Raw genomic sequence first — 26,403 nt, forward strand, 5'->3', positions numbered from 1 at the left:
ACCTAAGACTCCTGAGAGATCCTCAGGCCGCACTCAGCAGGGCCAATGGTCAGCAACACGCCAACATCAGCTGCATATATCTGGGAAATAATTAGGGTTGCCAACCTCCAGGTACTAGCTGGAGATCTCCTGCTATTACTACTGATCTCCAGCTGATAGAGATCACTTGGAGAAAATGGCCACTTTGGCATTGAAGTCTTTCCCCTCCCCAAACCCCACCCTCCTCAGGCCCCGCCCCTAGAATCTTCAAGTATTTCCCAACCTGGAGTTGGCAACCCTATATATAATGGGTGGTAGCAGTGTACAGGGTGCTCTGTCTTACAGGCAAACGACTTAGAATTGACCGGGGACCTTGGCAGTTGGGATGTAGGAAGGGGGAAAGCTGGGAACGAGGCTCTGTGGCTAAATCTTGAAGATGCTCTATGCCCATTCATGTGGGAAATATAGTTGGTCATCCCATCTCATCCCACCTTCTGTCCCTCTTCTGTTTGCTCAAATGCTCTGCACCAAACTGTATTTGTTGGAGTCAGCGACTCAGCATGCCTGAACACTGGGGGGCACTACATCACTCTAAGTGTGTATAAGTGTTATGTCCTTGAATGGGATGTCCCTCTCTTTGACTGAACCTGGAAGCTGCCCTCACACCCTTCTGTGTGTTCTTTGTTCTTTCCATTCTCCACATGGCTTTTAATGGAGTCACATGTTATCTACAGGTCTCTCCTGTAGAAAAAATGCCTGATACTTCCATACACATGATGCTGGATCAGTAGGCTTGCCAATTGCCCAGTGGACCGGGCTGCCTACCAACCCTCAGTTGGTTGGCAGGTGGAAGAGAACCAGGTTGGGGGGGAAAGCGATCATCACTTTTGGGTAAACATGGAAGTGACACAGATACCTTAGCCACTTCCATGTTTACCCGAAAGTGATGATCACTTTCCCCCCACACACCTGGTTCTTTTCCACCTGCTAGCCACCTGAAGTGGTTTCAGCCAAAATTGAGAGAGCGTCCCCATCACTTCCGAGTAAGTTGGAAGTGATGTAGGTGCACCGGCGCGCAGGTGCATCGAGCCGAAACTGTATGGAGTTACCATAGAGTTTTAGCTGAATTTGCTAGAGCATCCACGTTGCTTCAGGGTAAACCCTGAATTGACATAGGCGCGTCACACATGTGCGCATGCACGGGGTGCCCACCAGCCCTCAGCTGGTCATCGGGCAGCCCGGTGGATTAGCGGTAGTTTACCTGCCACCACCGGGCACTTGGCAACCCTAACTTCCGGGTTTACCTGGAAGTGATGCAGATACTCTAGCACACTCCTCCCAAAACTCTATGGAAACCATAGAGTTTTCAAAGGAGATTGCTAGAGCACCAGTGTCACTCCTGGGTTGCATCGCCCCAGCCTCAGAAAGCTCCCACTGGTTGCCAGGGGGGACCTGGCACCCCTACGGATAAGCTGCCCATTTGTGACAGGAAAAGTACTTTTTAGATTCGGGGTTTCTCTTTCTTTTTGACTGCCATCGGAATGTGAAATTAATCTACTCAAACAAAAGTAAGTTTTACTTTTTGCAATTCACTTCTTGGGAGATTTATTTACTGCACTCAATAATCACTCTTCTGTGACTGGGCAAACTCTGCTATATTAACCAAATATCCCAATAGTATTATTGGCCTAGATAGAGGGTTTGGGAGTTTCTGGCAAGAGTCATAAGGTGGGTCCACAATCTGGTTTAGGTTTTCCTCCTTGATTCAAAAGCTTCCACCACACCCAAGACAGCACACCCTCTTATCCTGCTTTCTAAATCAGATGTCCATAAAACTTGACCTTCATCGCTGTCCCTTCCTGCCTCTATCCAAAGTACAGGCTTTCTTGCCTGGGCTTGTAAACAAGCATGCTGAAAATTGGTTCTTGTAGGTTATCCGGGCTGTGTAACCGTGGTCTTGGAATTTTCTTTCCTGACGTTTCGCCAGCAACTGTGGCAGGCATCTTCAGAGTAGTAACACTGAAGGACAGTGTCTCTCAGTGTCAAGGGTGTAGAAAGAGTAATATATAGTCAGAAAGGGGTTGGGTTTGAGCTGAGTATTGTCCTGCAAAAGTATTGTCCTGTAAGTATCAAGATAATGTGCTAATGAGGATATGGTATGTTAATATGGAACCATTGTATCCTGAAGTGATCTGTTAATGTGTGTAATCCAAAACTAATCTGTATGGCTATTGTTGAATGTTGTCTTTGTCTGGAGGTTTTTCAGGGCAGGAAGCCAAGCCTTATTCATTCTTAAACTCTCCTCTTTTCTGTTAAAGTTGTGCTGATGTTTGTGAATTTCAATGGCTTCTCTGTGCAATCTGACAAAATAGTTGGTAGAACTGTCCAGTCTTTCAGTGTCTTGGAATAAGACCCTGTGTCCTGTTTGTGTCAGTCCATGTTCAGCCACTGCTGATTTCTCAGGTTGGCCAAGTCTGCAGTATCTTTCATGTTCTTTTATCCTTGTTTGTATGCTGCGTTTTGTGGTCCCGATGTAAACTTCTCCACAGCTGCAAGGTATACGATATACTCCTGCAGAGGTGAGGGGGTCTCTTTTGTCTTTTGCTGATCGTAGCATTTGTTGTATTTTCTTGGTGGGTTTAAACACTGTTTGTAGGTTATGTTTTTTCAAAAGTTTCTCCATCCTATCAGTGACTCCTTTAATAAATGGCAAGAATACCTTTCCTATGGGAGACTGTTTTTCTTGAGTTTTCTGATTTTTGTTTGGTTCAATGGCCCTTCTGATTTCATTCTTGGAGTAGCCGTTTGCTAGCAGTGCGTGATTTAGATGGTTAGTTTCTTCCTTGAGAAACTGTGGTTCACAGATCCGTCTTGCACGGTCCATTAATGTTTTGATTATTCCTCTTTTCTGTCGGGGGTGGTGGTTGGAGTTTTTGTGTAAGTAGCGATCTGTGTGAGTTGGTTTCCGGTAGACCTTGTGACCTAACTGAAGGTTTGATTTACGGATGACAAGGGTATCAAGAAATGGGAGTTTACCCTCAATTTCCTTTTCCATGGTAAACTGAATGTTTGGATGGATATTATTAAGATGGTTTAGAAAGTCCATTAATTTTTCTTCACCATGGCTCCAAATGGTAAATGTATCATCTACGAACCTGAACCAGACTGTAGGTTTGTAAGGTGCTGATTCTAATGCTGTCTTTTCAAAATATTCCATGTAAAAGTTTGCTATTACTGGACTGAGTGGACTTCCCATAGTTACTCCATCAATCTGTTCATAAAATTCTTGATCCCATAGGAAATAACTTGTTGTCAAACAATGGTGAAATAAGGCTGTTATATCTTCTGGAAAAATCTGGTTAATCAATGAGATTGTGTCTTTAACTGGAACCTTGGTAAAGAGGGATACAACATCAAAACTGATTAATATATCCTTTGGATTGAGTCTTAACGGACTGATTTTGTTGATGAAGTGAGTTGAATCTTTGATGTAAGAAGTGGTTTTTCCAATGTGGTCCTGTAGGAGGGTGGTCAAATATTTAGCTAATTCATATGTTGGGGAACCAATGGCACTCACGATGGGTCGGAGTGGAACGGAATCCTTATGAATTTTAGGTAGTCCATATAATCGTGGTGGTTGTGCTTCAGTCTTGCATAGTTTTCTGTGTGTGTCGGGATGAAGAGTGGAATTCTTGATCAGAATGCTAGTTTTCCTGGTAATTTTGCAAGTTGGATCTCGTTTTAGTTTTTTGTGTGTGGCAGGGTCCAGAAGTTCCTCAATCTTCTTTTTGTATTCTTCTGTTTTCATGATCACTGTGGCATTGCCTTTGTCAGCTGGTAGAATAATGATTTCTGGATCTGCATTGAGGGTCTTGATGGCGTTTCTCTCCTTGCGTGTTATATTGCTAGCAGGGGGCTTTGCTTTTCGTAGAATTCTTGCTGTCTCTCCTCTTATTTCCTCAGCATCTTCTTCAGGTAGATTACGAATGGCAGATTCTACATTTGCAATGATGTCTTCCACTGGAATTTGGGTGGGAGTGACTGCAAAGTTTCCTCCCTTAGCTAAGATGGAAGTTTCTTCAGGTGAGAGTTGTCGGTCTGTCAGATTGAAGATAATCCGTTTGTTGTCAAGTTTTGGACTGTTCTGTCTTCTTTCCTGTAATTTGTTAAACTTTTGCTTCTGTCTGGAAGTATGGCTGGTTAACCCCTGTTCCATTTTTCTGTAGGTGAGATTATCAATCTTGTCCCAATCATGGCTTCTCATTTTGTGGCTAGTATTGATATGTAAGGAAAACAACTCCTTGTCTGTGGCAGCAAGTTCTCTGCGGGTAGTGTGAATTCTCTCTCGTAAGAGAGCCCGTTCTAGATGGTCATAAATGCGGTTAGCTCGGGAAGTTTTAAAGATTCTTTTACTTGTGAGAAAAGATGGAATGGTTCCAGTGTCTCTGCATCGCAGTAGAAAAGTTAAAGAACAAAGTAGATGTGCTTTCTTGTTCCGAAGTGTTTCCAATCTCCGGGTCTGTTGAAATATTTCCTCCCCGTAGAGGCGTTCAAAATATTGTCGAAGGCTTTCACGGTCAGAGTTCATTGGTTCTTGTAGGTTATCCGGGCTGTGTAACCGTGGTCTTGGAATTTTCTTTCCTGACGTTTCGCCAGCAACTGTGGCAGGCATCTTCAGAGTAGTAACACTGAAGGACAGTGTCTCTCAGTGTCAAGGGTGTAGAAAGAGTAATATATAGTCAGAAAGGGGTTGGGTTTGAGCTGAGTATTGTCCTGCAAAAGTATTGTCCTGTAAGTATCAAGATAATGTGCTAATGAGGATATGGTATGTTAATATGGAACCATTGTATCCTGAAGTGATCTGTTAATGTGTGTAATCCAAAACTAATCTGTATGGCTATTGTTGAATGTTGTCTTTGTCTGGAGGTTTTTCAGGGCAGGAAGCCAAGCCTTATTCATTCTTAAACTCTCCTCTTTTCTGTTAAAGTTGTGCTGATGTTTGTGAATTTGCAGGACAATACTCAGCTCAAACCCAACCCCTTTCTGACTATATATTACTCTTTCTACACCCTTGACACTGAGAGACACTGTCCTTCAGTGTTACTACTCTGAAGATGCCTGCCACAGTTGCTGGCGAAACGTCAGGAAAGAAAATTCCAAGACCACGGTTACACAGCCCGGATAACCTACAAGAACCAATGAACTCTGACCGTGAAAGCCTTCGACAATATTTTAAGCATGCTGAAAACTTTGCAACAAACCTATCTAGCAGATGGACATACCATTCCAACAGATATAATCACCCATGAGCCAAGCCTGAGATTGGCTCTGCTTGCTTTCGGTGTGTGCTGCCCCTCTCAAGGACTGTGTCAGGCAGCTTTGTGGCTGCCAAGTAGCCGCCGTGGGAAGAATTTCATTTCCTTCTGCCTTGCCTCCTCAATGTTCACATGGTCTGGATGGGCTGTTTTCTAAAGGGCTTCCTTTTTTCTTTTCTTTTTTGGTAATATGAAACACAGTAAAAACATAAGAAAGGCCCTGCTGGATCAGACGAAGATCCATCAAGTCCAGCAGTATGTTCACACAGTGGCCAACCATGTGCCTCTAGGAAGCCCACAGAAAAGATGACTGAAGCATTATCCTGCCTGTGTTCCACAGCACCTAATATAACAGGCATGCTCCTCTGCTACTGGTGAGAATAAGTATGCATCATGACTAGTATCCATTTTGACTAGTAGCTATGGATAGCCGTCTTCTCCGTGAACATGTCCACTCCCCTCTTAAAGCCTTCCAAGTTGGCAGCCATCACAACATCCTGGGGCAGGGAGTTCTACCATTTAACTATGTGTTGTGTGAAGAGATACTTCCATTTATCCGTTTTGAATCTCTCCCCCTCCTGCTTTAGCAGATGACCCCGTATTATGGGACAGGGACTTCTCCCTGTCCACTCTCTCCATTGTGTGTGTGTGTGTTAAGTGCCATCAAGTCGTTTCCGACTCATGGCAACCCTATGAATCAATGGCCTCCAAAGTGTCCTATCTTTAACAGCCTGGCTCAGATCTTGCAAATTGAGGGCCGTGGCTTCCTTTATAGAGTCAATCCATCTCTTGTTGGGTCTTCCTCTCTCCATTACATGCATAATTTTATAGACCTCTATCATGTCTCCCCTTAATTGCCTTCTACATGAGGTAGAAGAGAATCCCATGAGTCGGTGATTGCACTGCAAAATGTATTCCAAATTGGGGTGGTGGTGGAAAGTACCATCAATTCGCAGACAACTTATGGTGACTCCATAGAGATTTCAAGGCAAGAGAAGTTCAGAGGTGGTTTGCCATTGCCCGCCTCTGTGTAGCAACCCTGGACTTCTTCAGAGGTCTCCCATCCAAGTACTGACCAGAGCCAACCCTGTTTACCTTTCAAGAGATGATGAGATTGGGCTAGCCTGGGACGTCCAGGTCAGGGCAATTGAAGTACTTGCTTTTAGAATGTGCTTGACCTTGCCTGTGTAGGCTCCGCACATAAGGCATAATTTATGATTTTTTAAAAATTATGATGCCGGGAACAGCATAATACCTCTTGGATTACGTGTAGGGTTGCCAACCTCCAGGTACTAGCTGGAGATCTCCCGCTATTACAAGCGGGATTTCCAGCAGATAAAGATCAGTTCCCTTGGACAAAATGGCCACTTTAGCAATTGGGCTCTATGGCATTGAAGTCCCTCCCCTCTCCAAATCCCACCCTCTTCAGGCCCTGCCCAGGTATCTCCAGGTATTTCCCAACTGGCAACCCTATGCCAGCACTGTGGACGGAGTTGACAGGCTTGGCCGGCTAGGCAGACCACCACTATCTCCAGGGGAACGGATCTCTGTCGGCTGGAGATCAGTTGTAATAGTGGGAGGTCTCCAACTAGTACCAGGAGGTTGGCAGCCCTAGGTGGGGAAATAGGCATTCAGCTGGAGAAGTACATCAGCCACACTGCCTAGTGAGGAAGCAGCTGGCCAGATAAACACAGGGAATGGCACAGGGAGGGGCCCTGCAGGGGAGTAACTCTTTCTCCCTCCCTCCTATGGGGGTGATGGGGCCAGGGGTAGGCTCCCACAGTAATTATGGGGCCCCATCCTTATGATCTGGGCCATCCAGTAGACAGGGGATAGGTCCTTATGGCAGAAGTCACAACTTCAAGTCACAGCTGACTTATGGCGACCCCATAGGGTTTCCCAGGCAAGAGATGTTCGGAGGTGTTTTGCCATCGTCTGTCTTAGGGCTGGCAACTTCCAGCACCATGGTTACAGAAACAAAGCACCATGTGTTGACAGAGGTTTGTTTGGAGCAACAGAAGGCCTGCCAAGCCTGGAAAGAACCTAATATGATTAGAGTATGGTCATTTATGCATGGCTGTTTCACTCGCCATCACCCCTCCAATGACTTCGGATCTTTGTGTGGTTATGCATGCCATTTCTGACTAGGGTTGCCAATTTCTAAAATTATAAGAACTGTTGTTGCTGAAGGCCAATCTCTGGGCTATATAGATGACAACATAGCTAACTTTTTGATTGTCCCTTTTCCAAAAACACCTGTTTTTTACACCCTTCCTAAGTCACATAAGAATTCCACTAACCTCCCAGGATGACCCATTATTTCATCTAGAGAGAGCCTTACTGAACCCCTTTCCCAGATGTTAGATTTTTATTTGCAACCGTTTACAAAGGAGACTCCCTCCTATCTCCTTGATTCCAGGGACCTTATTAAACAAGTTGAAGGTTTTAAAGTCCCTGAGAAAGCCATCTTAGCCACCTTGGACGTAACAGCCCTATACACGAACGTGCCATTAGATCTTGCATGGAACGTTATAGCCTATCATCTTGATAAGCGTTCTGGTTTTTTTTTTTCTCCCCCTACCCATTTTTTACTTGACATCGCAGATATAGTGCTGGAAAATAACATCTTTAGGTATGGTTCCAATTTTTTTGTTCAAGTTAAAGGAGTTGCAATGGGTGCTTCCTGCGCCCCTGCAATAGCCAATTTATACATGGTCACCTTCGAGAAACAATTCATCTTGGCTAATAATCCGTTCTTGGACGATATTATTTTATTCCGACGTTTTGTTGATGATTTGTTATTTTTATTTAAGACCGCAGAATCTTTTGTCAACTTCACTGAATGGCTTAACAGTTGTGATCCTAACCTAAGTTTACAGGCACTTACAACACTGAGAGCATTTATTTTTTAGATCTGGAGCTCTTCATTGATAGCGATAGGACCTTAGCCTTTAAACCATATAAAAAGCCTATGGCAAGAAACGCTGGTTTGAGATTTGAATCATATCATCCTTTCTATGAAAAATAACCTTCCCTTCAGTCAATTTTTACGCCTTAAAAGAAATTCTACCCGATTTCAGGATTATGAAAGAGCAGCAAACAACCTTCAAGTAGATCTTACCAATAGGGGATATCCTATAGATACCACCCAACAAGCCAAACTTAAAGCAGATCTTAGGGACCGTAACTCTATGTTACAAACCAATAAGACCAACAACGAGCAGGATAGAATCTTCTGCTCTCTTACATTCAGTAGGCATTCCAGCGCAATCTAGTGTATTATTAACAAACTCTGGCATATTTTAACGAGCATAGCTGGATGTTCTGAACCCCTGATTTTTGGCTTAAAACGTAATACCTCCTTAAGGGACAAACTGATTCATTCAGAATCAGATGTCATTCCTAGACGCCCACCACCTTTGGTTTTAGGGCATTTTCCATGTGGCTCCTGCTCTTTCTGTTCCCTTAGTCTTCCTCTAAGGGAGTTCAGTTCTACTACTTCTAACTTTACCTTTAAGCTTAACCATTTTTCTAATTGTTCCACTAGTCAGTGCATTTACGGCATCACTTGCAAAGTTCAAAACTTTATGTGGGAAGCACACTTCGACCTGTCAAAGTGTGCATAGGGGAACATAAATCTAGGATTAGGGCAAAAGTATTGGACGCTCCATTAACTCTTCATTTAATTAATAACAAACATAGCGAAAATGACTTACGTTTTTTTGTCATTTGGGTCTACAGGGGCAATTCCTTTGATTTAGAAAATGTACCAAAGAAATTTATTAAGACAAGAAATGCGCTTTATTTATCTCTTCAAATCTTATTTTCCATTCGGTTTAAATAATGAAATTGATTTATCTTGTTTTTTATAAATCTCGATCTACTCTAAGGAAACACAGCTGCTTACCATTCAGCTTAACTTTCCATCAGTAATGAATAAATTACCTACACCTGTAGCTTAGATCCTAACACTTGAAGGCAGGACAGCCCTTCAGGCGCAAAGAGGATGACCTCTTGAAATTTTGAAATGAATAAGATTTCCTTTTTAAGGTATAGTATTGTTGTCTTTATATTTGCTTAGGATGTTTGATAATAATGTTTTTTAGAATAATATGAATGAGACATTTTGGAGAATGGCTTTTATTATATTCCAGGAACTTTGCATCTGAACGTATGAACTGCTGATGAAGCTGCCTTGGCGGGCAGCGAAAACGTTCAGGACATCCGGACCGCGTTTTGACCTGTTCTTGATTCCATACGTTCTATTGATCTAGAAAAAAGAAAGAAATTGACTTTATGCTATTTTCATTCGTACTTACCTTACTATCTTGTGATTTTGTTGCCTTGCAAAACGTCGTAGCGTTTGTATTCAGCTACTTTGTATAAATTCATCCTATGTATGTTATCTCCACCAGTTAGTTAAGTTTCCTTTGATTTGTATTTGTGTTTATATGATTTAGTACAGCACTTTTCATGTACATACTGTAGAATACAAGTTTCTTACTGAATATTTCGAGCTTGGTATTATTTTTCCTGCAGCAACTTCCAGGTAGTAGCTGAAGATCTCCTGCTATTACAACTGATCTCCAGCTGATAGAGATCAGTTCACCTGGAGAAAATGGCCGCTTTGGCCATTGGACTCTATGGCATTGAAGTCCCTCCCCTCCCCAAACCCTGCCCTCCTCAGGCTCCGCCCCAAAAACCTCCCCAAAACGGCAACCCTAGCCTGTCTCCATGTGAGCTGAGAGAGTTCGGAGAGGACTAGCCCAAGGTCACCCAGAAGGCTTCATTTGGAGGAGTGGGGAATCAAACTTGGTTCTCCAGATTAGAGTCCGCCACTCTTAACCACTACACCACGCTGGGAAGGCAGGGAACCACAAGCTAAGGCTCCTGGGAGAGCCTGCAGCTGGCAACCCTATATTATGCCCATGTGAAGTCCCTCCCCTCCCACAAACCCGGCTTTCTCAGGCTCCACCCCTCAAATCTCCAGTTGTTTCCCAACGTAGTTCTCTCCAATGGCTAGTTTAATTTCATTTAATTTCTGGGTTCCATACTACCCATGGGGAGTTTTTGAATGAAAAATATATAAGAGATATACCAACTGGAGAAATAAGATGTTAGAAGAGGAACTGAAGAAGATCTGAAATGGCCATCTTCCTCTGCTGCTTGACATCTGTGGAAAAGAGAAAACATGTTTAATGGAGATACAATTGACATTTATTGCTCTTAAAAATTGTGTATAATTAACATTGTGATACTTATCTGGTATTTCATACCTGTTTGGATAATTGAATGTGATTTCACTGGTTGGTGTTATGTAGCTCTGTTGGACATAGCTATATAGAAATTTGCAAATAGAATGTAATATTGAATCATTGTGTTTTTTAAGTTACAGCCTAACTGTACACAGAAGTGTCTTTTTTTGCTAACCACCTGGAGGTTGGCAACCCTACTGGATTGTGTCTCTCTGGTGTGCCCCCTAAGGAGTGAAGTACCCCAGGAAACAGTTAATTAACAGCTGCACCAGAGTAACATTTATATGAGGTTAACAGAACTGTGCATTTGCCTTTTGATAAGCTATCTGACTAAACAAGCACAATATTTGCTCTTTCAAATACCAGTAGTGTGACTGCTAGTGGTAATAATGTCTATTTGAACAAGTTCCGTTTCATAAAGGGCAAATAGTTTGCTCTGCTCCTGCCATGTTTGCGACTGAGGGTGTTCACCATATGTTCTTGACTAGTCAGCCGAAATAACCTATGTTTAACCTGCAAATTCAGATAGGCCTTCTTTAATGCATTTGTCTATTGTAATTACCATGGACTTCTCTGAATTACATTGAAAGTATCATAATCCTTGGTTATATTTTGGTTGAATAAAAATGCTACCTGTTTACCAGTGACTAGGGTTGCCAATAGGGTTGCCAACCTCCAGGTACTAGCCGGAGGTCTCTTGCTATTACAACTGATCTCCAGACGATAGAGATCAGTTCACCTGGAGAAAATGGCCGCTTTGGCCACTGGACTCTATGACATTGAAGTCCCTCCCCTCCCCAAACCCCGCCCTCCTCAGGCTCCACTCCAAAAACCTCCTACCGATGGCAAAGAGGAACCTGGCTACCCTAGTCTCCGTTCTCAAGACAGCAGAGACCAGCTGGCTAATTTCTCTGATCTGAAACACTCGGATCTGAGAGATACTAAATTGGAAGCACCATTTCAAGAGAGGTGAGTCAGAGCAGAAGTGGCAACTTGGTCACAGTGTCAGAGGAAGCATTAAAAATAAAGTGTTCAAGAACATGCTGGAGTTCCAGTGAAGATGGCAGAGACAGAAAGCAGATTCTAACCTACCTGTTCTGCCCTCCCACCTAAATCTCTCTAAGCAATGCTGATCAATGATAGTCCTCTACTGTATCAATTGCAGGGTAGAATCATAGAGTTGGAAAGGACATCCAGGGTCATCTAGTCCAACCCCCTGCACAATGCAGGTCATTCCCACTACCTCTCTCTCTCTCTCTCTCTCTCTCTCTCACACACACACACACACACACACACACACACATCAGTGACCCCTACTCCACACCCAGAAGATGGCAAAAAAAAAAAAAACCCTCCAGGATCTCTGGCCAATCTGGCCTGAAGGAAAATTGCTTTCTAACCCTAAGTGGAAATGTTGATATGGTGGAACTGAGCTTCCTTAATACTGAGGAACAGGAAGCAAAAAACAAAAATCCATTAAAGACTCCACTAAAATTAGGTAGCTAGTAAAGCAAGCCAAATCATTGACATAGACAACTACTTTTGTTACAGTAATTCTTTCATTATTAAGAATACGACTAACAGCCAAACATATACAGAAGCATGTACAAACAACGATTTCCAACAACCCAAATTGTTGCAGTGATTTAAAAGTGACAGATGTTTCTCATGGATCTGAGAAAGACAACCCAATATAATGTATGGCAATTTTATCCTTTTCTTATTTGTTAGTGCTGTCACATAATTAAGCACATCTCAATATTTTTTTGAAAAAAACAACATAAGTAATACAAATCCAACGCTTTTGCAAACTCCTACTAGATAAGTCCCCTGACCTGGATGGTCCGGTCTAGCCCGGTCTCATTAGATCTTGGAACTGTGCACCCTTTATCCAATCCTGTGAGTTGCCAGTTGACCTGTGATGGAGAAATTTTCAAAGTGGTTCCAGCAAGGGGTTCCAAAAAAATAGACCAAGAAAGGCTGCTGAAAAGACTTTATTCAGCTTAAGCGGACGGCTCACTTTCCTAAGAGCTAACTCTTCTGGACAGTGACTCCGACTTCTTAATTACAGCACATCTTTTTATCAGCTTTACTTACATCATTAACGTGCAAAAGAAAGGATAACAACAATAAAACTTCAATCATACATTGGGTTACTTAGGCATTTTTATGCAGGGATGTTTCCCCGTGGTCACTCCTGCCAACTGCGTTGGGGCTTCCTTTTGATTACATGACTTTTCCGCCCATCAGAGGTCGCCCCACTCCCCATGCATTTTGCCCAGATTTTTACAGATTCTTGCTCAAACAGCATGTGGAAAACATGAGCAAAATGCACAGGAAGAGCAAGGCAACCTCTGAAGGGCAGAACAGGCATGCATAATCAAAAGGAAGCCCCGAAGCAGTTGACAGGGATGACTGTGGGGAACCGTCCCTGCATAAAAGGCCTAAGCCAGATCGAATTAGATGGGACTTACTTTTGATTAGACCTAATAGGATTGCTTTCTAAAACATGCTGTATGGAGGGACAAGGAGGACTCAACAGAGAAGGTTGAGCCTTATTTAGTTCTGGAGGACTGCATTTGTAATGCCCTATTGTAATCATTAACTGCAGGACATGTTTAGGAAAGAATTATCTTTCTGCTTAACTAATCTGAAATTTCTATGCCATTAAAGGTTTATGGAATGGAATGGAATGGAACTAATCTGAATAAAGTTATGTTCTGACCAACATGGCTTACTGTACCTAGCTATCATGTTCTAAAATAATCTCTTCTAAAATAAGCATTGATATCATTAAAAGGCATACAGTGCTTTCAGAAAGTGCTGGCCGGCATTTAGCTGCTGATCACAAAATCCTCCTTAGTGTACAACGGGTTCAGTACACTGTCCAACAATGGGAACTGCGTGTCCAACCTGAGATCCATTTGCTGTTAGTTGTTATGGGAAAAAAGAACATTATCAAATCCCTCAAGGCTGACCAAAACACCCAAAACATTCAGCAGCACCAAAGAAATGGACCTTGAAATGGTCCATTGATTGAAAATAATTCGGATAGTCATCTAATTAAAAAAGAAACATTTTGATTGATGAGCAACATGACTTTTAACTGGTTGATCAACAAACTTACTGGTATTAAATATAAACAATTTTTCCAGAATTCTAAAACCTCCATATGGATATGTGAAGGATGGCTATCCGATCTGTACCTCCGCTTTTTATCTGATGTAGATTTGGTAACCAGCATTTATGACTTCATCATCCTAAGGTTAGAGAGCCAGTGTGGTGTAGTGGTTAAGAGCAGCAGACTCTAATCTAGAGAACTGGGTTTAATTCCCCACTCCTCCACATGAGCGGCAGATGCTAGTTTGAAGAACCGGGTTTGATTTCCCAGTCCTCCCTCCGAAGCCAGCTGGGTGACCTTGGCCTAGTCACAGTTCTCTCCGAACTCTCTCAGTCCTACCTTCTTTACAAGGTATCTGTTGTGGGGAGGGGAAGGGAAGGCGATTGTATAGGGTTGCCAACCTCCAGGTACTAGCTGGAGACCTCCTGCTATTACAACTGATCTCCAGCCAATAGAGATCAGTTCGCCTGGAGAAAATGGCCGCTTTGGCAATTGGACTCTATGGCATTGAAGTCCCTCCCCTCCCCAAACCCCGCCCTCCTTAGGCTCTGCCCCAAAAAACCTCCCACCGGTTGCGAAGAGGGACCTGGCCAACCCTACTGTCATATCAAATATTAATTTTAACTGTGAACATAATTTGCAAGTAAAGTGGGGGGAAAGATTTTTGGATGAGAATTTTTCAATGAGGTATGGAGTTTTACATATGAAAAGGGTTCTACCTTTGCTGCTTCAGTTTAAAGAAAATCTACCAAAAATGGTCTACCTATAGCGGGGGTCCCCAACAGGGTACCAGTGGGCAGAGGGGTGCCCGCAGACACCTTTAGTGGTTAGGGTTCCCAATTGTCCAGTGATGGCGGGCAATTGCCTGCCAACTCACCGGGCTGCCTGCTGGTACTCAGGTGGCTGGCAGGCAGAAGTAGGCCTGCTGAAGGGAGAGGGGCAATCCCCACACATAATGCATGCACAGTACAATGCCATCACTTCCAGGTTTATCCCAGAAATGCCAGTGATGCGTTAGCACTCTCCCTCAAAACTTTATGGTTTCCTTAGAGTTTTTGGAGGAAATTGCTACAGCATCCTGCACAAGGCGGGCACTTCCAGGTTTACTCCGGAAGTGACATTATTGCGCCCCACGTACATATGGATCGCTCCCCCTCAGCCCCACACTGACGACTCTCCCGCCGGTGGTCAGGTAGAACCTGGCAACCCTATTCGCGGTGCCCGCCAAGTGGTATTAGAAAGTGGGAAGAGGCTTCTGAATGGCCATTGGAGATTTGACTAATTGCATTTTTTTTAAAAAAAAATGTTGCATTGGCAGCATCCACCCTTACAGCACAAGGATCTTCAGTTTGTGACTGAAGGTGAGGGGCAGCAACCATTGTACGGCATGCTCCACCTCCCGCGGCAGCCCTTTTGTGGCTGTGCCCACCCCACTGTGTCAGAACTCCAAAGGTGCTCACAGGCTCAAAACGGTTGGGGACCCCTGGCCTACGGCATCCTACTTGAACTCAGAGCCGGAGTTGCCAAGACCTTTTCTGAAAACGCTCAGGACCTTTTATAATAACATGGCCTAATGCCAATTTAGGCTTTTGGTTTAGTATCACACTGTCCTTTCGAAAGCAGGAAATGTCCTTGCTATATATACACCTCCAGTGGGTTTACCTCCAGTGGATTTAGGTTTACCTCCTTCAGCACTTCATAAAACGCAGACAGGACCACACCGGGAAAGGTAACGTAGAAAAAGCCTTTCTTTTACATGACAAAAATTATGCTGGCCAAGGCAACAGTTCCTGTTCCAAGCTGTTACCTGCCAACAGCCTTCAAGACCCATCTTTATTTTATTCTTGATAAACCCCAATCTTTATTTTAATCTTGATAAACCAATCTTGAAAAACATCGTTTGAATTCAACAGAAAAGCTACACTCATATAACACAAGCCCGAAACATACCAATGGGTACTTTGCTTTTATGTTCCTTAAAACAGAAAGGAAACTTAACTGTTTGCTATTCTTGGGGGAAAGATGCTTTCCTTAAAGGATGATCCTAACCCCCAGATGCTGACACATTTCTGCATTTTGTAAGTGTGGGGCATTGTAGCTATCTTCAGTGGTTTTCAGACTGGCTTTAGGATTATGCTGTTAAATAAGTTTTAAAAGGCAGGTATGGATTATTTTGTTCTACTCTTGGGAACTTTCAAAGCAATTCCCCCCCCCCCTTGTGAATATTCTACTTTCATAGGTTCTTGTAGGTTATCCGGGCTGTGTGACCGTGGTCTTGGTATTTTCTTTCCTGACGTTTCGCCAGCAGCTGTGGCAGGCATCTTCAGAGGAGTAACACTGAAGGACAGTGTCTCTTCAGTGTTACTCCTCTGAAGATGCCTGCCACAGCTGCTGGAGAAACATCAGGAAAGAAAATACCAAGACCACGGTCACACAGCCCGGATAACCTACAAGAACCAATGAACTCTGACCGTGAAAGCCTTCAACAATATTTTACTTTCACACGGTCTCCTGAAATCAGCGGCACTTACTTGCCGACCGTTTATTTCATATTGAAGTATTGCATTGGTTATTGTGGGACACACCCTAGCAAAGGCATACCCTCTGGAACACTGGTTCCCAACCGGGGGTCCGTGGACCCCTGGAACTAAATTAAGGTCCGTGAAACAAAGTTATAAACCCATAATAAATTAATATTTTCAATTAAAAGTTCTCTATTATAAATATATATTCAAATATTATTCTAAGTTTAATGTTTAACTAACAGTTATGATTAAAGTTTATTTTCAAATTCTCGGAATTTTTATTTTGAACCTTGGGGTCCCTGCACCGAACAAAAAAGTCCTAGTGGTCCCTGGTCAAAAAAAGGTTGGGAACCACTGCTCTGGAACGATAAAGCAAAGTATTACTAGGAATAATAGCCAAGTGCCTCACAAACGGGAAGGAAGGTAGAGAGAGAGATTTCACAATCTCAGGTCATTATAACAGTTTTGTTACCCCAACCAGTTTGCTAACTGCTTCATAGCCACCTGCCCTGGCATCTGGAGGTCCAATGGAGCCAGTGTGGCTACTTACTAGAAAGTGTGCATGGCTGCCTCAGAAGGAAACTGAGTGCTGCCAAAGTAGGATTATCAGCTCTGGGTTGGGAAATTAATGGAGATTCTGGGGGTAGAACCTGGGGCAGGTGGGTTTTGGGGAGTGGAGACGCCTCGGGAAGGTATAATGCCATACAGTTCACCCTATAAAGTGGCCATTTCCTCCAGAAGTATTGATCTTTCATCTGGAGATCAGTTGCAATGCCGGGAGGTCTCTTGGTCACAGAATCACACCGTTTCCCACCGATTCCACTGCAGGAGGGGATGCAATTTGGGCCTGGGTATAAAGCCCCCTTTATATAAAGAAGACAAAAAGTAATGACTCCTTTTAAAGAAGACAAAAGTAATGACTACAGGAGAATTACACAACTTTAAGGTTGACAATGAGGAAATCAAAATTGTTGAAGACTTTCTATTCCTTGGCTCCATCATCAACCAAAAGGGAGACTGCAGCCAAGAAATCAGAAGGAGATTGAGACTGGGAAGGGCAGCCATGAAGGAGCTGGAAGAGATTCTTAAGTGTAAGGATGTGTCACTGGCCACCAAGATCAAGTTAATTCATGACATCGTTTTCCCTATTACTATGTATGGGTGTAAGAGCTGGACAATGAAGAAAGCTGATAGGAAGAAAGTAGATTCCCTTGAAATGTGGTGTTGGAGGAGAGTGTTACGGATACCCTGGACCGCAAAAAAAATAAATCAGTGGGTTTTAGATCAAATCAAGCCTGAAATGACCCAAGAAGCTAAAATGACTACACTGAGGCTGTCGTACTTTGGACATATTATGAGAAGACAAGAGTCACTGGAAAAGACAATCATGCTAGGAAAGGTTGAGGGCAGCAGGAAAAGAGGAAGACCCAACAGGAGATGGATTGACTCAATAAAAGAAGCCACAGCCCTCAGTTTGCAAGATCTGAGCAAGGCTGTTAAGGATAGGACATTTTGGAGGACGTTGATTCATAGGGTCGCCATGAGTCGGAAACGACTTGACGGCACTTAACACACACCCACATACATAAAGCCCACTCAAACCTGGATCAACACATCAGGGATCATGAGGCAAACCAACAGGAACAAGATGGTTTGCTTTTAAAATGTTAACAGGAACAAAATTTATTCAGAGAAGAACAGATAACTGAGGTAAATATTAACACTGAACCCATAACAGTGGGGTGTTAGGTTTTAAACAGTACATGCCCAAGGGAAAACTTCTTCTCAGGCAGGTTTATAACATATAAAATACAGGATTCTGCTGCTACTAAGGTTTTTAATTGGGTTTTTAATTGTACTAGTATGATGTAAGCCACTCTGAGCCAGACTGAAAGATGGGAAAGGGCGGCATACAAGCCAAATAAAAAAATAACACACCTGACCCAGCAAACCCTGCTGGAACACTCCTGATGCGCCAGTGACCCAGACAGGGGAACTGAATCAATAGGGTTGCCAGGTCCCTCTTTGCCACTGGCAAGAGATTTTTGGGGCGGAGGCTGAGGAGGGCGAGGTTTGGGGTGGGGACTTCGGTGCCAAAGCGGCCATTTTCTCCAGGTGAACTGGTCTCTATCAGCTGGATTGTAATAGCGGGAGAACTCCAGCTGCTACCTGGAGGTTGGAAACCCTATTTATCAAAGATCTGATAGTCCTAGGGTTGCTAGCCCCCAGGTGGCAGATGGAGATCTCCTGGAATGGCAACTGATCTCCAGATTACACCAATCCCTTATTTAGTCATTATTGAAGTATTTACAACACTTATTCCACTTTTCCGGGAGCAAATGGCTGCTTTGGAAGGCGGCCTGCCAAAAGCTGGCGCAGCAATGCTGTGATTGTGGACGGTGCACCAGGGCGAAAGGGGTCAGGAAGCTGCCTGCTGGCAGCTCTGTCCTCTGGGACATCCTAGGAACACCCCCCCCCCAGATGCCAGCACAGTGCTTTTATTGGGGAGATCGGGACATGACCCTTGGGCACGGCCGCAATGGCCACCAAAACTGACCACTTGGTTCGTTACAATATTAACCCTTTAACTGTCTGACATGTAACAAAGCTCGCTATCTAATACCCAACAGCTTTGCACCGGTGGGATGCCGGCAGGAGGACAAGCCAGCATCCCTTGGTGGCGCTGTCGTGGCAGCACAGGCAGCTGGTGTGAGCAGCCCAATGCCAGCACCCCTGCCAGTCGCGGTGGCGTGACCCGGAAGCCAGCGCAAGCAGCCTGAATGCCAGTGCAGGCTCTTGCACTCCTCCTGAGCTCTTTCGGACCAAGAGCTCGGGAATGGGCTGTTAGTTCTTCTTGGGAAAAAAAAACACATATTTGAAACACACTGGGAATTCTGGAACACGTTAAAATCTATGCTTCGGGGAAGGGGGAGCTCCGGTTCTGGCTTGGGGAAAGCAAGACAATTGAAGATAGGGTTGCCAGGTCCCTCTTCGCCACCTGCGGGAGGTTTTTTTGGGGGGAGCCTGAGGAGGGCGGGGTTTGGGGAGGGGAGGGACTTCAGTGCCATAGAGTCCAATTGTTGTATCCCTATGCACTTGTTGTATCCCTGCACTTGTTGTATCCCTATGCGGAACTAGCGGACTAGCCTGAATTATGGAATAGCAGTCATGATTTTGAAGCTGATACTTTATAAATGATGGATGAACATTAAGGATAAATATTTATTACAAATGGGACTGAGTCAGAGCTTGTGTGAAAAATTCGAAACGGCCGTATCCCCTTGTGTCTCTGGCTTATGCAGAGCGGACTCCTGCGTTGAACCTCTTCACATGAACTTTTCCACTCTATAGAGAGACTTTTTCTATTGTGAATTGTATTATATTAGGATAGTCTACTGTAGAGATCACTTTGTTGTTTACTAGAGTCATATGTAGCTATTAATACAAGTTTTTGCACTGGTAACATTCATCCTTTCGCTCCTGCACTGATTCCCTAACCTGTGTGGTACTAGTACAGTGGTGTCTTTTTCCTTTCCACTACCTGGAGGTTGGCAAGCCTAATTGAAGACCCTGAAGAGCCGCTGCCGGTCTGAGTAGACACTACTGACCAGTGGTCCGATTCAGTATAAGGCAGCTTCATGAGTCCGACTTTCCTCCATTTCTAGGGGCTACATTTCATTCATTCATTCATTCATTCATTCATTCATTCATTCATTCATTCATTCATTCATTTTTCTCTGTATTGCTCTCTTTTTTATTTATGTAATCTTTTTCTTTCTTAGTAGCTTTCTCTCTTGGTAGTTTATTTTTGCTTTTCATTATGTGACGGGTGGGAAGCATGCTTTGGGCCAAGATTCCCCCTTCCCTTCCCTCCCTCTAGTTTTTTTTCTCCAACTAGAGGGAGGAGATCCTTTAGTTCAGTTTCATTTAGGGCTCTCTGTTTTGACCTCTGAGCTACTTGGTGTCTATAATCTTTTAAATATTGTTTTGAAAGGGTTGCTGAGTCATTGGCCACCTCACTTTGTTTGTGAGGGTAAGTCCTTGCATGGTGCAACAGATTCAGTACTTATTAAATATTGTATAATAGTTTATAGAAATGTATAGCTTTTGTTTTAAATTCTACCTTGGGTTATTTTAGTATTCCGCCCCCCCACACACACACACTATTTAACTTATTTTATCATTCTAAAAACTATTTAGCTATTCAAAATATTGTTGAAGGCTTTCACGGTTAGAGTTCATAGGTTCTTGTAGGTTATCGGGGCTGTGTGACTGTGGTCTTGGTATTTTCTTTCCTGACTTTTCGCCAGCAGCTGTGGCAGGCATCTTCAGAGGAGTAACACTGAAGGACAGTTCTCTCAGTGTCAAGTGTGTAGGAAGAGTAATATATAGTCAGAAAGGGGTTGGGTTTGAGCTGAACTTTATATTTAGCTATTAACTTTTAATTATTAATTATTAATAATTTTATAACTACTAGAGGGTCATTATAAAAAAAATCCCCAGGGCTCAAAGGTTTTGTCTGTGTGGCAGTGGGCAAGTCGAAACCACGGAATACATTCTACTATTCTGTCCTCTTCATGTAAATGCTCGTGCTGAAATGATTTCTCCGTTGTTGGTAAGATTCCCAGGCCGGGACTCAGCGGATAAGGTTACGAAACTGTTAAGCGGCGAGAACCCTCAGGTTACAACTCAGGTTGCCAAATTTTGTGCTGTCTCTATGAAGCTTCGCAGCCTCTGCTAGAATGATGTTATTGGCACTTATCCCACTTTTTTCTATTCCATTCACTTTTATGCAAAGTGTTCTTAAAATTTATATAAATATGTCCTTTCTTTTTTTAAAACACTTTTTTATATTGTTCATGTGAGGTTTATGGGTGTATAGTTTTTTTACTGGTCGGATTGACTGTACCATTAAATTAAATTAATTGTATTTGATCAGGAGTCATGGGTGAAAGAGGGAGTGTTGTGTGAATATAAGTGCTCAAATAGATTGTACAAACTAGTTCCTAATCCTGTTTGCTTGTTGTTTCTCCCCCCAGCCTCCGAAAAATGATTCTTCTGACTGTAGTTTTCCTCTTGGCTACTGTTCCGTACCAATCTCTAGGAGAGGTATGAGCCAAATGCAGTATCTATCAGACCTGTGGCTGAAATATGTGTCAGAGATGGCTTGATCAGGAAGCTATGATTTCTTGGAACCTCACAATTTCTGGAAACGTTTCCCCACAAGTAGTTCTGATCCTCATTCTTGACAGAGTTGTACATCAAGTTTCAAAAGACCAAGACATTATAGGAGAAAGGAAAGAAAACATGAAGTAAAGAAGGCCCTGGAAAGGCTAGAGCTATAGTTAGAGTAGGTCTGTCAGGTCCCTCTTTGCCACCGGCAGAAGGTTTTTGGGGCAGAGCCTGAGGAGGGCAGGGTTTGGGGAGGCAAGGGACTTCGATGCCATAGAGTCCAATTGCCCAAGCGGCCATTTTTTCCAGGTGAACTGATCTCTATCGGCTGGAGATCAGCTGGAATAGCAGGAGGTCTCCAGCTAGTACTGGAAAGTTGGCAACCCTATTCGGAAATGGCATGCATAATCAACACAAAGACTCGAAGTAGTCGGAGGGGTGACCGTGAGGGAAACAGTCATGCATAAAAGACCATACTCTGATCATATTAGGTTCTGGCCAGGCTTGGCTGGCCTTCTGTTGCTCCAGACAAACCATCTTCTGTGTCAACACGGTGCTTTGTTTCTGTAACCTTGGTGCCGTAAAGATTCTTCCATGCTGACACATTCAATCCACACACTAGCTGTGGCCCTCCTGATGCCTCCTGGTGTCTCTTCTCCCTAGGTTTACCAACTCTTGGTTGGGAAATACCTGGAGATTTGGGGGGTGGAGCCCGGGGGGCTGCCATTTTCTCTGGGGAACTGATCTCTATAGTCTGGCTGTCATTCCAGTAGATCTTCAGGCCCGGCCTGGAGGTTGGCAACCCTACGCTCCTCAAACCAGGCGATCCCTGTATTTCCCAGGGGTTCCTACCCATTCAGGCTCACAGGCATAAGCCAGAACCACAGTCACTCCAGTTGCTCATATGCATTGCTGTATGGGAGAAGGCAGCATGAATTTAAGAACCTTAAGCACTTGACCCCGTGGCGCAGAGTGGTAAGCTGCAGTACTGCAGTCCAAGCTCGGCTCACGACCTGAGTTCGATCCCAACGGAAGTCAGTTTCAGGTAGCCAGCTGAAGGTTGACTCAGCCTTCCATCCTTCCGATGCTGGTAAAATGAGTACCAAGTTTGCTGGGGGTAAAGTGTAGACGACTGGGGAAGGTGACGGCAAACCACCCCGTAAACACAGTCTGCCTAGTAAACGTCGGGATGCGGCATCACCCCATGGGTTAGGAATGACCCGGTGCTTGCACAGGGTACTACCTTTCCTTTAAAAAAAAAAAAGCATTTGGACTTTGTTCAAATGGGGCATCCGGACCACTCCACTATGAAAGACTGACACAGAGCTACCGTGACAGCTGAGACTCATGCTTTGGCTGGATCATGCCAACTGTCAGCCTGTGAACTGGAAACAGGACAGATACAACTATTGGCCACCAGAAAAAAACATTAACTCAATTTCTGATCACAGTTGGTGTCCCATAGCTGGAGGAAACATGAGTAACACCAAACATGCCGTGTTTACATTTATGAACAAAGTAAATTTGTGTTACTTTTATCTCATCAAATACCTGCACTTCTTGAGAAACTCCTCCTGTTTGAGGAGGGAAGTTTGTGTTTAACTCGGAAGCCACGCTTATGTTTCCGAAGGGTGTTGTGAGTCTTTATCATGACATGCCAGAGCATTTATAAAAGAGGTCACCACCTCGATCTTCCTCTCTTATTAATTTGACCACCCACCTCAAGATGGTAATGTGAAACAGCATTCATCATCCCGCCACAATGGGGTTCCAACTCAGATTAGACGGAGTAAACAAAAAACCTGGGTTTGTCCATCAAAGAAACCCCATGACCACTTCAGCATGAGACTCCAATCCTCCTCTACATCCATGTTCTTAAAAGGTCAGCTTGGATGTATGGATTGGCCCTTGAGTTGCCAACCTCCAGGTACTGTGGAAATCAAGAAAGTAGCACAAGACAATTCTTTCTATAATAAGAAGACCAAACTATAGCAATTAATGCTATTAAGAATATGTATTGGAAACATACAAAGAACAAAATTCTGGAGCAAAAAAGTATCACATAGGTAATTAAGACCCCAACTTTCAATAAGGGCTTTACAATACAAATATGAGCCCAAATTCTCAATCCTTATTCAGTCTACATAAATAATTTCATAAAGTGCATGAGTGAACCATGGGAACAATACTCAGTCCTTATAGAGTCCGCATGAATAATTTCATAAAGTGCATCAGTAGGTCGCAAAAGCAAGATGAAGGGCAATGGAAATCCGGTATAATTCCATTTCGTGCAGTCTTTTTCAAGCCTTCAATCTTTTTGTGCACTATTCAGTCAATTCACATAGGAGTGTACCCTTTCCTTGTATCTGGACGGCAAAGTAAGGGTACACTCCTATGTTTCCTATGTTTCCAATACATATTCTTAATAGCATTAATTGCTATAGTTTGGTCTTCTTATTATAGAAAGAATTGTCTTGTGCTACTTTCTTGATTTCCACACTCCCTACTTAGCACTTGCAAGCCGTTTTTTGATTACTAACCTCCAGGTACTAGCTGGAGATCTCCTGCTATTACAACTGATCTCCAGATGATAGAGATCGGTTCCCCTGGAGAAAATGGCCGCTTTGGCCATTGGACTCTTTGGCATTGAACTCCCTCCCTTCCCCAAACCCCACCCTCCTCAGGCTCCGGCCCAAAAACCTCCTGCCAGAGGCGAAGAGGGACCTGCCAACCCTAACTCTGACCCTTTTCTGCTTTATATTTCTTTTGTTAGGCTCCTTGCCAGCAAATCAACCGTATTTTCCACACAGAAACGGGCTCACATCGTTTCCTTGTTGCTGCTGAAATGGCTAATACAGAACAGCAGTAACAGGATTTACATAGAGCAGGTTTCCCTGGTAGGGTTTTATTTTTTAAACCAGCATGGGGAAGCAGGAAAAACAACCCACTTCCCAACAGCATCAGACTCAGGGCAAGTAACCCATGCAGAAACACCTAATCTTAAAGAAGTGGTGACTTTGAAGTAGGGCTGCCAGCTCCGGGTTGGGAAATACTAGGAGATTTTGGGGCGGGGCCTGAGGAGGGCGGGGTTTGGGGAGGGGAGGGACTTCAGTGCCACAGAGTCCAATTGCCCAAGCGGCCATTTTCTCCAGGTGAATGGATCTCTATCGGCTGGAGATCAGTTGTAAGAGCAGGAGATCTCCAGCTAGTACCTGGAGGTTGAAAACACTATCCATCTTTCATCTGCAATATGGAGACATTAATATAATAATGATGAATGTTGGCCTGTGTTACACAGACCTAGTTGGAATTACTGCGAAAAGGGATGAGAAGCACTTTGAACGCTGAAAGCACTCTCTAAATTCTAAGTATTATGATTAGTCAGATTAGAGCCAGCGTGGTGCAGTGGTTAAGAGCGGTGGTTTAGAGCAGTAGACTCTGGTCTGGAGAACCGGGTTTGATTCCCTACTCCTCCACATGAGTAAGAGCAGGAGATCTCCAGCTAGTACCTGGGGATTAGCAACCCTACTTTGAAGCCACTGGGAACAGCCCCAGGGAAGGCCGTTAAGGAGGCTGATCAGATGAGTGCCTCTTTGCCTCAACAGAAGATTAGTCAAACTGATTCCCAAAAGAAATAATCATCCCTGTGAACATCCGTATTGTCCCGAGGCCTTTAGTTCTCCTGGCTGCTGCTTCCTCTGGCACCATACGTCTTCTCTGCCCTCCGAGTCCGTGGCCTCATTGGCCCTCCCTGCCCAATCTCATCCCATTGGCTGTGGCATCCGATGTGACCTGAAAGAGCCCTTCTTAAGCATCCTATGATTTAATATACTATATGAATATCTCCTGGCAGGTAGAAGAGGGGCTGTCCTATTCAAATACATCTGTGGTAAAATATATTTATCTTTAGGAGGATGAAGAAGAGAGTGAGGACTCAACATTGAAACGGAAATTAAGGCATCAACAGGAAATTATGGGCAAACACAATGAAATCAGGAGAAATGTGGATCCACCTGCTGAGAATATGCTGAAAATGGTAAGGTGCAAATGTTGGATTTTGTTGACAGGTCGCCTTTACAATGTTCAGGTGACCACAAATGCTCATTGGCTTACTAGCCAGTCCCATTAATTGCGGTTGCCCAGATCTTCTCCATCCCATTTGACCTGTGCTAGGAAAACCAGGAAAGGAGGGATGACAGTTCTTTCCTTCTGCTGGTCTTCTGGGAAAGATGTCCACAGTATGCCACTGCTGATCCCTCTTTCAGAAGTCCTACAGGGAAAGAGAAAGACTGTTCCTCCTTCCTTCTATGGAGAATAGCTGAGGAAAGGAGAGGTTTCCCTCTGCCCCTTGCAGAAGGCAGCGTTTGCAGGGGAGTTGAGTTTATGGGGAGGGGCTGTGGCTCAGTGGTAGAGCATCTGCCTGGCATGTAGAAGGTCCCAGATTCAATCCCCAGCATCTCCAGTTAAAGGGACCAGGCAATCAAGTGATGTGAAAGACCTCAGCCTGAGACCCTGGAGAGCCACTGCCAGTCTGAGTAGACAATACTTATTTTGAAGGACCAAGGGTCTGATTCAGTTCAAGGCAGCTTCATGTGTTCAATCCTGGCCATGATGTTGCAGGGAATCTTCATCACTTCCAAGTAGGGTTACCAGCTCCAGGTTGGAAAATTGCTGGAGAATTTGGGGGCAGAGCCTGGGGATGGTAAAATTTGAGGAGTGGGATAAGCTGAACAGAGATATGATACCATAGAGTCCATTTTCCAAAGCTTCCATTTCCTCCAGGGGAACTGATCTCTGTAGTCTGGAGATCAGTTATAATTCTGGGAGATCTCCAGGCCTCACCTGGAGTTTGGCAACTAAACTTACAAACAAGTCAGTGTGGTTTAGTGAGCAGAGTGTCAGACTTGGACTGGGAAGACCTGGTTTCACATCCCCATTTGGCCATGAAGCTTGCTGGGCGACCTTGGGCCAGTAATTCTCTGTCAGGATAGCCTACCTCACAGGTTAGATTCGAGTCAAGTAGCACCATAGAGACC

General features: G+C 43.9%; 1 protein-coding gene across 1 annotated transcript in view; it reads left to right on the top strand.

Annotated features, from left to right (window-relative positions):
* The first annotated feature begins 18,840 nt into the window (after positions 1–18,840).
* LOC130483910 (ancylostoma secreted protein-like) overlaps positions 18,841–26,403 on the top strand; it is a 43,870-nt gene continuing 36,307 nt past the window's right edge. The window contains exons 1-3 of the mRNA XM_056856819.1: positions 18,841–18,962; positions 21,235–21,304; positions 25,278–25,403. Coding sequence (XP_056712797.1) covers positions 18,841–18,962; positions 21,235–21,304; positions 25,278–25,403 — 318 coding nt within the window. The remainder of the gene's footprint in view (positions 18,963–21,234; positions 21,305–25,277; positions 25,404–26,403) is intronic.

This window comes from Euleptes europaea, chromosome 10 (genome assembly GCF_029931775.1).
Source record: "Euleptes europaea isolate rEulEur1 chromosome 10, rEulEur1.hap1, whole genome shotgun sequence".
Lineage (NCBI taxonomy): Eukaryota > Metazoa > Chordata > Lepidosauria > Squamata > Sphaerodactylidae > Euleptes > Euleptes europaea.